This window comes from Salvia splendens, chromosome 6 (genome assembly GCF_004379255.2).
Source record: "Salvia splendens isolate huo1 chromosome 6, SspV2, whole genome shotgun sequence".
NCBI classification, from domain to species: domain Eukaryota; kingdom Viridiplantae; phylum Streptophyta; class Magnoliopsida; order Lamiales; family Lamiaceae; genus Salvia; species Salvia splendens.
In genome coordinates this window covers 30,292,432-30,306,909 of record NC_056037.1, presented here as the reverse complement: position 1 = coordinate 30,306,909, position 14,478 = coordinate 30,292,432, and the positions used below count along the sequence as shown (strand labels likewise).

The window sequence follows — 14,478 nt, the reverse complement described above, 5'->3', positions numbered from 1 at the left end:
ATTTAACTTTTCTAACAAAAGGAACAAAACTCGTGCAGTGCATTAAAAAGCTGACTATTTCAAATGTTTAACCACGGAAACGTTGTTACGTAAAATTGATCTTTAGTTTACTTTTTATAGAGCACAAAAAACAGCAAAATTTCAATCAGAAAACTGCAAGCCGTGGCATTAATAGAATAACAGTAATTCTCAGACAAGCTGATAAACAAAAAATCTGACCAGATAATGGACTCAATTAAACCAATCAAGCCACAAATACGATCTCTTGCAGCTTCCAACTGTCATTTAGTTATCCTACATAAAGCGCTACAACTAATAAGAAATTTTTTGGGGCGATGGCACAATGTCACTAGTGATTTCAGCATTCCCTCACTTAATATCCTACAGTTCGTCCTGCAATGAGACATATACACAAAAATAAGAATAACTAACATGGAAATTACCAACACCAACATTGCATAAATAAATGCATAAGCAAAGAAAATCAGGATCTTACGTGCACATCATCATCGACCGAAGCTGTAGGGTCTTCGTTGGGGTCTACTTTAGAACCATCGTCAGCATCGTCACCTTCAACATCAGACTCCTCAGCACCATCCTCAGCCTGTGAAGAGAATTCAAGGTTACCGTTAGTATACATATGAAACAAGGTAAATACAGGTGGATTAGTTCTAAGGAATAAACAAGTCTTACATCAGAATCAACGGCTGGATCATTGTTTGATTCCTCCTCCTCTCTCTTCTTTTCGGCCTCCTCAAAAGCAGCCTTCTCAGCCTGCATTGTCAGCAGCATTGACAAATCAATAATTGATAGATTATATATGTATGTAGATAGATAGATGGATAACAGTTCTCATTCTCTTTTACAAAGAAAATGAAGTATAGAAAAAGTGAAAGAAATTGAACCAATGCGACATACATCTTTTTGTGTTCCCCATGTTTCTTCTGCTACCTTCTTGGCATATTCAGGGTCATCACTTACAAGAACGTTGTCAAACAGGGTTCCAGACTTCACCTGCAATATAATTCTAATAGCTGAACATACCATCCCGAGACATCCAGTCGAGAACACAAAAGGGGAAAAACTAAAATCATATGATGGATTAGATATGAAAATGTACCTGCCACAACTCAATGCCTACATACTTCAACTTGGGGAAAACATATAGTTCTGGGTCATCCTTGAACTCTGCAATTATCCCAAAATTGAATTAATAAACTGCAATATTTTTAAGAAATAATGGGGGAAAACAAATCCAAACCTGGGTTATCAATCATTGGTGCCTTCCACTTGCCCTTGTAGTTGGGGTTCTTAATTTTCTGGTACAGATAAAAAGGGCTATTTAGACATAGTCTGCTTCACAAGCAAAATCAGTAAGCCAAACTAAAATTTCAACAAACCTTTGCCTTCCATGGTCCCTTGTACTCCGGGTTAGGAATGGTAGGCGCAGTCCACTCACCATCCTCCTCATCATCCCAGTCCTCAGGCTGAAAATGCAATACGTGGTTTATTAAATATTTTGAAATTTTAGTTTCGGGTATAAAGAAGCAACAATCAATATGCCACTAAGTACCTTTTTGGCATTAGGGTCAGCAACCTCCTTGGGGATATCATCATAACCCTGTCAACAAAGAAAATTCTTAGCTTATAATTAATCCAACCCCAGGAGTTCTACACTACTCCCTTTCTAGCAGAAGATAATAAAATCTATTCACCTCTGGCTTCGTGTCTTCAGGATCAGGAATGGTTTCCTTGTCATCCCAATCTTCAGGCTGACATTGGTAGCAACAAAGTTATGTTAAGAATACAAGAACACACAGTTAAGAATACAAGAATACACAAATGGGAAACCACTCTAACATACAGGTACAAAAACTCACCTTCTTAGCTTCAGGGTCCTTGATCTGCTTTGGAGGCAATAGATCCCAGTCAGAGTACAAGCTCCCTGTCTGCTTCTCCACATTGTCGATGAGGATGCTGTAGGTAGCATCGGGTCGGAGAATGAAAGTGTATACATGAGAGAGTTGATCAGTCTCACATGGAACATCCTTCTTGATCAAGTTGTTTTTGTCATTGTATGTTAGAATAGCATGAACCTTTTTAGTGGTGTAACCACAGATATCTGGCCCAAACATGATACTGCATCAACCAAACCAAATACCATTCAATACACACACTGAGTACATTGTCGATGAGGATGCTGTAGGTAGCATCAGGTCGGAGAAAGAAAGTGTACAGATAGGATCACAAAAGGTTGGGAGATGAGTGAACCTGTATGGAGTGTCACCACCAAATTTCTTCGGGTCAACATCACCACTGAGCAATTTCATGTATCCACCACCACAGTCAAGTTTTTGTTCATGCTTGACAGAAAATTGAAAAACTAAGGTCTTATCCTTGTTGCTAAATTCAGGGAATTCGGCAGAGATAGCATAAAACCTATAGTCTTCACTGGTCTGGATACCTGCAATTGAAAAGAAAGCCAGCCTATCAAGTCTGCACTCAATTATGTCAAATTGCATGACACAAACGGATTAATTACCTTTGTCATTGGCATCTCCACTCCATTTCCCAGAAGTGTAATTCCACTCACCGGCCATATTCTCATCTTTCTTCCAATCAGATTTGACCCACCGACTCTCCCATCCATCTATGATATTTAGCAAACAAATGCATTAGGCTACCAATGTAGGCAGCAACAACTTGCAATGTTGATAAATAGCATTAAATTGTAACAGTCTGTTTTGTTTCTTTTCTAGAGGCAACTGATTCTCAGTTGAGAACATAGCAGGCACTTTCAGTTTGAGAAAGTGTTGTTCTTTCAGTCTTTTCTCCACAAGTTTACAAAACCATTTCCACACTAAAATATTGAAACCAATGTCAATTAAAATATTTTACGTATTAAATTTCATATGTAATTTTGGAATAGAAAAAATACATTATATGATAGGAGTAGGCCAAGACCAATAACCAAGGATAATATAATTTGTGGTTACCACTAACAAACATGAAAGGTAGGTTTATCACTAAAATGAATTTTAGACCAGAGTCGTTGTGGTTTATACTTATCATGGCACTAGCTGCCACAAATCAAATCATCGTTTCCAAGTTCATACGCTTCCATTAGTAATAAAAGGCTAAATATAACTGCATAGACAAACAATTACTCGCTAGATAAAAGGTCTCATCGAAAATTCATCCAATAGGTCGAACATTCTTATCGCTTAAATTGAATTGCATTTTCAACTCTATAATCATAATTTACTATCACGCAATAAAAATTGATTAAAAATGAATATTGCTTCAGATCCACAGTAAAAATAAGCTCAATTAGATGCGGCTTTAACCTAAACTAGATCCATCAAAATGTCAATTGAGCATAGACATATATGAGCGTCAAATTACACTAATTAGACCGACGGAAATGTAAATTTCATCAGATCCATAATGAACAGAGCTCAATTGGATACAAATTAAACCAACGATAAATCGTAGATCAAAACAATCAGATTCGCACAATCATACAAGTGACAGACTGATTACAACCAAAAAGTATAGTCAGATAGTGAGAGTGATGGAGGAGTCAATACCATCGAAGCGCTCCTCGAAGAATACGGCGGCGGAGGAGATGGCGAGGAGGAGAGAAAGAGTAAGAGCTAGAGAGAGAGGAGTTGCGATCAGCGATCTTCTCCTTACTATCGCCATTGCTGCTATAGTGAAAAGAACAACTGAGGTCTGAATAAGAGGAGTGGTTTATTTATGTAGGTGGGATTTTAGTGCACAATAGCAAGTCTGGTGCATGCGTGATGTGGACATATTTGAAAGGAGAAGCCATTGGCGCCACGTCGGAGTTGGCTGTCATTGATATCTACGTGGCCGGTTTGGATTGGACACTTACACGAATTGGAATGGCCTTAGGTGGGCCAACACTTGCAGGCGTTATATAGCTGTCTTCCAATTGACGTTCTTGCCCTTCGATTGCGTTGACTGTTGCACAGTAATAGAAGTTACAATTACACTCTCATTGCGATTTCTAAAATAAGAAATATATGGCCATTTCCTAACCATCTCTAAGAGCATCCCTCTTGTCAACGAGCACGGATGTAGACTCAGACCCACTTTTACTCACTGCACTTAGACAAGAGCACAACACCCACATTCGTGCTCTTCTGCAAGGACAAGCTCAATGGTCCCATCATTTTATTATTCAATTTAAATAAAAACATTTCCACAAAATTAAAATGCATTAAAAATATCCGAAATACTATTACAAATTACAAAAAAATTAAAAATTACATAATTAAAATCCTAAAAATTAAAAAGTATATAATTAAAATCTTAAAAATTAAAAATTACATAATTAAATTCATAAAATTAAAAAAACCCACTACTCGTGACCGAATTTTGCCCAAATGTGTTTGATTAGGTCTTCTTGTAGCTCAATGTGAGCTCGGGTATCGCGCATTGTGATCCTTGTTTCGATCCTCTCGCCCACCGTCGTATGCACACATCGGCGTGGGGGAGACCCTGGGTTGAGCTTCCGGCTTCATCCTCATCGTAAAAGCTAGCCGTCATAGACTTCATAGGCGGCACGATATTGTTCATAGTATTCTTGTTCTTCGCGCTCCGCTTTTGCAATAAGATGGGTGAAATTCATTTGAGAGGGTTTGAGTGAGAGAGGAAGATGTAGATAAGTTGTATGAAAAAATATGAATGAGAGATGAATGAGAGAGGATTTGATGTGAATAATGGATGATGAATGTGTGTATTTATAGATGATATTGGGAATAAAAAAATCAAAAAAATACCAGAAAGACGGTAAAAAAACGGCCATATTTTTGGGAATCTGAATATATATTTTTTATTTTTTGGTATTATTTTCGATTAAAAAAATGAATTTCCAACGGAAATGTCGTTGGCCAATCAGGAGCCGCCACGTCAGCTGCTCGCTGGCACGGACGTGCTCTTAGCTAAGAGCAGCGACGCGCCAGCGGCAAGAGCGCAGCGGCGAGCAGGCGGTGCCGCGCCACTGGCACGGACGGACGACCGACCTGCTGCTCACCGCTGCGAATGCTCTAAGTGATAAAGTGATTTATTATATGTAAATCGATTCTATTGAATTTTAATGTATAATGCATAGTATTAAAATCTATTCTGTTGAATTTTAATGTATAATGCATTGTATAAAAATCGATTCTATTGAATTTTAATGTATAATGCATAGTATAAAATTCGATTCTATTGAATATTTTACAATTAGATTATTACCACTATGATATCATACTCATCCAACTTAATACTAAAACATAAGAGTAAAATAATAAATTTATTAAATTAATAATATGCACATTAGAATCCATAGTAACAATACAAAGAAATATATATTTGATATAATAAATAAATCTACAAATAAAAATTATACAATCATGATCATTAAATATAATAAAAATATATATAGAAAATATAACTTTTTTATTAAATTCAAAATATTTTATAAATATAGTACATCTATTATAACTATAATTTATTATCACCAAAATGAGTTTATTATATTTATTATAATTATAAATCTTTTTCACTATAATTGAAATCAATCAAAACTTCTTTACACGTAGAATAAGTTAATTAGTCGCGAGCTCGTGGCAATGCAGCAAAGATTGTGGATGTGTGTCCATGCAAATCATGCAAAGTATCATTCTTGCAGCCGCAAGTTATCATTCTTGCTGCCGCAAGTTATCATTCTTACACTGGCGGACTATCATTCTTGCGCAAGGAAACTATCATTCTTGCGCAAGGAAACTATCATTCTTGAGCAACTCATTCACGTCAAGCTGCTGATTTGATTAAGTGATGGAGCCGTTGGAGCTCGAGGAAGAGATCAAGAAAGGAGCTCGGTTTGGTGAGCTGAAACTAGCCGTTGGGAATCAGCGGTTATAACTGTTTTGTGTGAAATCAGTTGATGGGTTATTTCTTGTTCTTCGCATATATAGCTCGATAGTTTCCAGTTGAAAAGATAGAAGAAAGAATACACAATACACATACACAATTAGGAGATTATTGCTCTAGCTTGCGATTAGTTTGGAGTGATTGAATTGTGAGTGTGAGTTCATTGTATTTGAGAGTTGTTCATCAATAAGATTCCGGTCATCTTCTCCGTGGACGTAGGTGGTTTATCACCGAACCACGTTACATCGTTGTGTGCTTTATTCTTTCGTTCGTGCGCGTGTGAGATCGGCGGTATCACGACCCAACAAGTGGCGCCGTCTGTGGGAAGATCCCAGAGGTTTTCTTGTTGATTGTTTTCTGGGTGAGTTAGGGTCCAGAAGCTCTGGTGTCTAAGCCGATCTTGACGATTGTCCACCGTCTGTTCGAAGAAATGTCCACGGCCAAGTTTGAGGTGGAGAAGTTCACCGGCAGAAACGACTTTGGGCTGTGGAGGTTGAAGATGAAGGCTATCTTGATGCAGCAAGGCCTATGGGATATCTTGAAGGATGGCACCGAGGCTAAAGAAAAGCCTGAGGCCGATGAGAAAGAAAAAGGAAGGCTTCAAGATATGCAATATAAGGCTTACAGCACCCTGATCTTGAACTTGACAGATAGGGTGCTGAGGGAAGTTTCCAAAGAGGAGACGGCTGCGGGCGTTTGGACAAAACTTGAGTCATTGTATATGACCAAGTCTCTTGCAAATCGTTTGCATTTGAAGCAGAAACTTCTTGCTTTCAAGTTTTCAGATGGAAAGAGCATTTCTGAACAGCTTGAGGAGTTTGGGAAATGCATAGATGATCTTGAAAACATTGATGAGGTGATTAAGGATGAAGATAAGGCTTTAATGTTGCTCAATTCCCTGCCCAAGAGTTATGAGCACTTCAAGGATGCCGTGCTTCTTGGTAGAGAGGCCAAGGTTACATATGAAGAGATACATTCTGCATTGAAGCTGAAGGAATCGCAGAAGGCTGATGCTAAACAACCTGATCCAGTGGCTGAGAGCCTGCATGTGAAGAACAATCAGAATAAGAAGGGTTCCAAGAAGAAGTTCCAGAAGAAGGAAGAAGGTGGTGGGTGGAAGGAGAAAATGAGCTGTCACTACTGTAAAAAACCCGGCCATTTAAAGAAACATTGTTTTGCTTGGAAGAAAAAACAAGAGCAAGAAAGGGCTGGGAATGCAGAGACCGCTGATCTGGCTCAGGATGTTGAAGATAATGAGGCTTTGAATATCCACTCAGGGGCCAAGATTGAAGAATGCTGGATCATGGATTCAGGTTGCTCCTTTCACATTTGTTCCCACAAGTCTTGGTTCCAAGAATTATCAGATTGGGAAGGATCAGTGATACTAGGGAATGATCAAATGTGTAATGTCAAGGGCATTGGGAATATCAGACTGAGAATGAAGGATGGGAGTGTGAAAACTCTCATAGAGGTCAGATTTATACCTCAAATTAAGAGAAATTTGATATCTCTTGGAATGTTGGAATCAAAGGGGTGCAGGTTTGATTCTGGTAATGGGGTTCTTAGAGTAACTAAAGGCTCCAGAATTGTGATGGAAGCTCAAAGAAAGAACAGCCTATATTACTTGGTTGGTGAGACAGTGGTGGATTCTGTCAATACTGCTCAGTCAGAGAACTTGAATCTTTGGCATGCCAGGTTGGGGCATGTGGGTGAGAAGGGCATCAGAGAACTTGCTAAGCATGGGGTTATGAAGCTGGGTGCAACAGAGAAGTTGAGCAAATGTGAGTCCTGTATGCTTGGGAAGGCCAAAAGGTTGCCATTCACTGGAGGAAAGCACACATCTACAAGACCTTTTGTGTATGCCCACAGTGACCTATGGGGGCCATCTCCAACAGAATCCATAGGTGGAGGTAAGTATTTTATCTCCATCATAGATGATTACTCTAGGAAAGTGTGGATTTATATTCTGAAAGAAAAGTCTCAAGCATTTGAAAGATTCAAAGAATGGCATACAAGATATGAGAATGAAAGAGGATCTGTCTTGAAGTATCTGCGGACTGACAATGGGATGGAATTTCTATCTGCTGAGTTTGATGATTTCTGTAAAATGAAGGGAATAAGAAGGCGTAGGACAGTGCCTAGGACCCCTCAGCAAAATGGATTGGCAGAGAGAATGAATAGGACATTGCTAGAAAGAGTGAGATGCATGTTGTTCTACTCTGGGATGCCAAAGAAATTCTGGGCAGAAGCTATGTCTACTGCAGCTAATCTGATTAACAAATGCCCCTCCTCAGCAATATCAAATGAAACTCCAGATCAGAGATGGTATGGAAGCCTTGGTGATTACTCCACTCTGAGGGTGTTTGGATGTGGTGCCTATGCACATGTCAAGCAAGATAAACTGGAACCGAGGGCAAGAAAATGTGTAATGCTGGGGTACCAAGATGGAGTGAAGGGGTACAGATTATGGAACTTCGATAGAGCAGGCCAAAATATCATTGTGAGCAGAGATGTGACATTTAATGAAGAAGAGATGCCATTCAAGAAGAAGAAAGAAGTATCTGATGGTGAGAGCAGCAGCTCAGGAGTGCAGAATTTCGAGTTTGGCAAAGAATACCACAGATCAGATGGTGATGAAGATTCTGAGATCACAGAGAACCAGGAAGAAGGTGGAGCATCTAACCATCAACCAGCTCAGGACACTAATAGCCAACAATCATCAGAACAGCAAACTGATGCAAGTCAAAGAGTTAGAAGAAATCCCAGAAGAAATGCAGGATTGCCTAGCAGATTTTCAGATTATGATATGAGTTTCTTTGCTCTTTGTGTGGCTGAGGTGCTCATGTTTTCAGAACCCTCAACCTATGAGGAAGCCATAAGTTGCAAAGAAAGTCAGAAATGGGTCAGAGCCATGGAAGAAGAAATAGAATCCTTGCTGAGAAATGGGACTTGGATTTTGGTAACTGATCCAGGGACTCAGAAGCTGATAAGTTGCAAATGGCTATTTAAGAAGAAGGTAGAGGTGGGGGAAGTTGAAAGCATACGGTTTAAGGCAAGGCTGGTTGCTAGAGGGTTCACACAAGTGGAGGGTATTGACTACACTGAGGTGTTCTCTCCAGTGGTGAAACACACATCTATTCGGATCTTGTTGGCCTTGACAGCTCATTTTGATTGGGAGCTGCATCAACTTGATGTGAAGACAGCTTTTTTACATGGAGATTTGGAAGAAACAATCTACATGGTGCAGCCTAAAGGCTTTGAGAAGCCTGGAGAGGAAAAGAAAGTGTGCTTGCTGAAAAAGAGCTTATATGGCCTCAAGCAAAGTAGTAGGCAGTGGAATAAGAAATTCCATGAGCAAATGGAGTTGATGAATTTTGAAAGGTCAAGCTTTGATAGTTGTGTGTACATCAAGAAGAAGGGAGATCTGATAATTGCCTACCTGTTGCTGTATGTAGATGATATTCTACTGGCAGGTTCAAACAAGAATGAGCTGCAAACTGTGAAAGAGGAGCTGAGGCAGAAGTTTGAGATGAAGGATCTTGGAGAAGCCAAGAGGATCCTGGGTATGGATATTGTCAGAAACAGAAGGAAGAAGGAATTGAAGTTGTTCCAGGCTGACTACATCAGAAAGGTGGTGGAGAAGTATCAAGTGAAAGATGCAAAGCCTGTTTCCACTCCACTGGCAGGTCATTTCAGACTTAGCAAAGAACAAATGCCAAGAACAGAGGATGCTAGGAGAGAAATGAGCCTGATACCCTATGCGAATATAGTGGGCAGTGTGATGTATTTGATGATATGCACAAGACCGGATGTAGCTCATGCTATAAGTGTGGCTAGTAGGTACATGGCTGATCCGGGTAGAGAGCACTGGGCTGCTCTGAAATGGATTCTGAAGTACCTAAAAGGATCTGCAATGATTGGTTTGAAGTTTGGCAGTGAAGCTTGGTCTGAAAAGGATGAAGTTCTTGAGGGATTTTGTGATTCGGATTATGCAGCCAACTTGGACAACAGAAAATCCCAAAGTGGCTACATATTCACCTTATTTGGAACAGCAGTCAGCTGGAAATCGAATCTACAGTCTGTGGTTGCGTTATCCACAACCGAGGCTGAGTATATTGCATTAACAGAGGCTGCAAAGGAGGGAAAATGGCTGCAAGGGATCATGCAAGATCTGAGAATGGAGTTGGGAGCAGTAAAGATTAACTGTGACAGTAACTCAGCAATATGTTTAGCCAAGCACCAAATGTTCCATGAGAGATCGAAGCATATAGATGTGAGGAGACACTTCATCAGAGATGAGATTCAAAGTGGAAAGATCAATGTGGTGAAAGTTCCTACCGAAGAAAATGCATCAGATATGTTGACAAAATCTCTGCCAACTTCGAAATTCAAACATTGTTTGAAGTTGGTTGAAATTGTGGAGTGTTGAGATTTGTAACAAGGATTGAGAAGGGAATCTAGATATTGATGGAGCTTTGCAAGGACAAGGTGGAGATTTGTGGATGTGTGTCCATGCAAATCATGCAAAGTATCATTCTTGCATAAGCAAAGTATCATTCTTGCAGCCGCAAGTTATCATTCTTGCTGCCGCAAGTTATCATTCTTACACTGGCGGACTATCATTCTTGCGCAAGGAAACTATCATTCTTGCGCAAGGAAACTATCATTCTTGAGCAACTCATTCACGTCAAGCTGCTGATTTGATTAAGTGATGGAGCCGTTGGAGCTCGAGGAAGAGATCAAGAAAGGAGCTCGGTTTGGTGAGCTGAAACTAGCCGTTGGGAATCAGCGGTTATAACTGTTTTGTGTGAAATCAGTTGATGGGTTATTTCTTGTTCTTCGCATATATAGCTCGATAGTTTCCAGTTGAAAAGATAGAAGAAAGAATACACAATACACATACACAATTAGGAGATTATTGCTCTAGCTTGCGATTAGTTTGGAGTGATTGAATTGTGAGTGTGAGTTCATTGTATTTGAGAGTTGTTCATCAATAAGATTCCGGTCATCTTCTCCGTGGACGTAGGTGGTTTATCACCGAACCACGTTACATCGTTGTGTGCTTTATTCTTTCGTTCGTGCGCGTGTGAGATCGGCGGTATCACGACCCAACAAAGATAGTTTTCCTTTAACCTTGCTTGATCATCATGTGCATGATTCTCTCGGTTTTCCTTCTTCTCTTCAACTTGATTATCAACCATGCTTTGAATCTTCACGTAAACATTCACATCTCAATCAAATTCAAAACAACAGCTAATTGTAACATTAATTGATTAATTTTGCATTTATTTATCAAAGTTGATGGTTTACTCTTATGTTGGTTGATTGTAGGATGATTGTTTGGTTGAGGAAGAAAATTGTACAATTATTTTGATTATGTACTTGTTTATTTTTAGCTCCAATATTACAAGACATTATTGAGTAGCAAGGGGAGATGAAAATAAGAACATAGTATTCCCCGTCTCAAGGTAATTGAGTCGTATTATCTTTTGGGTTTTTTTTTAAGGAGGATCAACCATGGTTCCCCATCTACCCTCTGAAATGACTCGGACCCCCGACCTAACGGTCGGAGGTGAAGCGTCTTACCACCGAGCTGCACTTCGTTGTCGGGTTGGGTAGGAACGAGTCTACCTACCTCCCCCAAGCACGGGTCTAGGCTACGCCATGAACAGGCTACCTCCCCCAACTCCTGGGTCCAGGCCAGTGACTCAAGAACCCCCCAGGGGAAATTAATCCCCAAGATGCGCCTCCTAGGGGTCGAACTCGCGACCTCCAAGATGGACGCGGTATCCAGCGCCCTTAACCGCTAGGCCAAGGGGCTTAGATCGTATTATCTTTTGGGTTGTCTTAAGGTAGTTGAGTCATTATCGTTTTCTTGCAAAAACTTTATTCTCTCTTCTACTTTATCTCTCTTCCTTTATTTTAATTTATTCTCACTCTTACTAATTTACTCTCTCCATTTTAACCTTTAACACATCAATTTCTTAAATCTTGTGCCTAAATGAAATGTACCAACTACCTTACGATGAAGGGAGTATAATATATATGCGGATGTATTTGAGGTCACATATTGTGGCCCAAAATCGAGGTTTCTAATACTATCTTCAATTGTACATTAAAACTCAAAATGGAGTAGGCAATAATCAACTCCAATGGTACTCCAATATCCATCCAAACCATCCAATTTTGGATTTTTGAGTATAATATATTCCATTTTTAATTTGCACTAAAACAAACCTAATTTTTTTTTTCAAATTTTATGAGTAAAAAAATACTAGAAAATATTATTTTAAGTTTGAATTTTGCGTAAATAGTTAAAGTACAATCACTATTTGATACTATATATTTACACTAAAGAAAAAATCCACAAACTAGATGGGTCAACCCAATGACTCTTGAGAATCAAGGAGTTCTTTCAGGCTCATCTATTCGAAAGGATTTTATTATAGACTCAATGTTCCACGTCGGTTATGAAACAATTGGTATGGGTTTATAGACTAAATGAACTCTCCTTCCAAACAGGCTAGTATTTTATAACGAGTTATAACTTGTTTGGTTTTAACATTGGTGCTTTCATTGAGAGCCAAAACAGATCGGAGTGGTGGCTGTGAAAATAACTCGCCTTGACCAGTACACTTGGGTTCGACTCGAAGTGGTGGCCCACGGAGTTATGGCTGAGGAAAGAATTCGCCATGACCAAAGAGAACTTAGAGTGGTGGGGTGGCCCTTATGACCAACGAGGACGTTGACCGCTGAGGTACTCAATGTCCCACGTCGGTTGCGAGAACAACTAATGTGGGGTATGTAGACTAAATTGATTCTCTCTCTCCCAACATGTTAGTCATTTAAGAGACTTCCCCTCTTTGGTCTATAACAGATTTTCATTCTCTTACATTCACTTTCGCAATTTCTCTCACTTCTCCCATCTTTCTTTCTATATAAGCAACTCTCGTCTTTAATTGTTCTCACCTTGATCTATGTGAGTGGTGAGTGTGTTCTTCGCAGAGTGATAAGGATCGTTTCATGCATCTATTTTATATATAAATAATGTGTTTTCTACGGTGCTAACATGCATTTATAAGTCCAGGTGCGTGAATTATGTGTCAGGCTCAAGAACGAAGAACAGTTACCAGGGCAGAGGAAAGAAGAGAAAAAGTGAAGAAAAAGGAGCGAAATCCTCGAGGGCACAATCGTCAAATCAAGAAGACCGTTGCCCTAGGGATCAGAGCCACTCCTATAAATACCAGGAAGATTGCGTAAAAAAAAGAGAGGAGTTAGAAATTTTCCTTGGTTATTTCGGGTCGCTCTAGATTCACTCACTTAAGCTCACGCACTTGGTTCAATGGGAAATCTGGGTAGTTAGTTGGTGTTTGTTTTGATCTTTTAGAAGGTTTAATACCACTCCGAGAAGGAGTGAAGAAATAATTTATTTTCTGCACGTACTCTTATCTCGCCGATTTCATTGCCGGAAATTGGGCGATTGTTTGTGACTCGTTTACATTTTTTGGTTAATCCAGTTCGGTTTTCAGTTCTCGTTTGATTCTGATGTTTACTGCTCTGATTTACTGTGTTGGATGCTTTTTGCAATTGGTTTGTTGATCGGAGTTGAGATCAGAGTTGATCAATTGAATTGAGGATGAAGCGGAGTTGGAATGATGTTGAAAGTTGTGGATCTGGTGTGTTTGGTGATGGTTCTGGTAGATCTATCTTAGATTTCTGTTAATTGTTTGAATTTGAAGTACGTGTGTTAGGATCTGCATGGAAAACTCCGTTGCTGCTTATTCACTTAGTCTAGTAGATTAGATCTGATAGCTGGTAGTTTAATTGAAGTGTTTATCGTTCAATCTGAAATATACTCTGTTTTCATGTTCTGTTCTGTTTATCTTCGTGCTTGTGTGTTGGAGAGGATGAAGTCGATCGGTAGTTACAGTCGAGACGCTTTAGTTTGTTAATTGCAGCTTTCTGTTAGTAGCCAAATAGAGAAATCTGATCTTGTCGTTTACTTTGCGTGCTGTGTGTCTAACTGTTTTAGGAAACTCTTTTACTTGACCCAGGAATTTGGTGAATACTCTTGAGTTGCTTTTGGATACGAAACATGCATGCATTTATGTTTTACGTACTTTCAGTTCTCCAGATTTGGTAGTTAGAATAGACTAGATTTCAATTCCCAGGCCTAGTAGTTAAAACCTAATCCTCGTGTTGCGTGGCAGCAGCCAACCATCCAAAAGTTCTCTCAATGCATTCTAACGCTTCCATCCTCTTGGATTCGATCCCGACTTCCCTATACTAGCCGATAGTGTAGAGGGTTAAGGTTTTGAAGCAGGATTTGCTGTGACAACGACTGCATTCTGAAAGTTCACGATCTCCTAGAGCCTGTGCTCTAGCAAACCCTCTAGACCTAAGAAATTGAAAGAGCTCTTAAAGCACACATCACATCATCGAATCCCCACGCTTCAAATGGAGCCGTTGCCGGGGATGGATGGCGTTGTTTATGTTTGCATCTAGAGATTTTTGGCGTACATAGTTTTAATT

At 39.5% G+C, this 14,478-nt stretch overlaps 1 protein-coding gene across 1 annotated transcript; it reads right to left on the bottom strand.

Annotated features, from left to right (window-relative positions):
• Window positions 1–139: 139 nt before the first annotated feature.
• On the bottom strand, window positions 140–3,778 carry LOC121808458 (calreticulin-like). Its single transcript, XM_042208965.1, has 13 exons — window positions 3,591–3,778; window positions 2,543–2,650; window positions 2,272–2,464; window positions 1,881–2,139; window positions 1,716–1,772; window positions 1,574–1,621; window positions 1,401–1,487; window positions 1,262–1,319; window positions 1,121–1,188; window positions 919–1,014; window positions 694–774; window positions 497–604; window positions 140–393 (listed from the first exon to the last, which is right to left on the bottom strand). The coding sequence occupies exons 1-13, from the start codon at window positions 3,703–3,705 to the stop codon at window positions 382–384; spliced, it is 1,290 nt and encodes a 429-aa protein (XP_042064899.1). The 5' UTR covers window positions 3,706–3,778; the 3' UTR covers window positions 140–381.
• Window positions 3,779–14,478: the final 10,700 nt, after the last annotated feature.

What these genes read in the sequence shown, in the direction of transcription:
- LOC121808458 (XM_042208965.1), bottom strand. Translation starts at nt 3,705, where the DNA reads ATGGCGATAGTAAGGAGAAGATCGCTGATCGCAACTCCTCTCTCTCTA. An exon ending in TAGGCATTGAGTTGTGGCAG is followed by an intron (nt 1,015 to 1,120) that starts GTACATTTTCAT and finishes ATTATATTGCAG; the next exon opens with GTGAAGTCTGGAACCCTGTT. An exon ending in ATCCAGCCGTTGATTCTGAT is followed by an intron (nt 605 to 693) that starts GTAAGACTTGTT and finishes TTCTCTTCACAG; the next exon opens with GCTGAGGATGGTGCTGAGGA.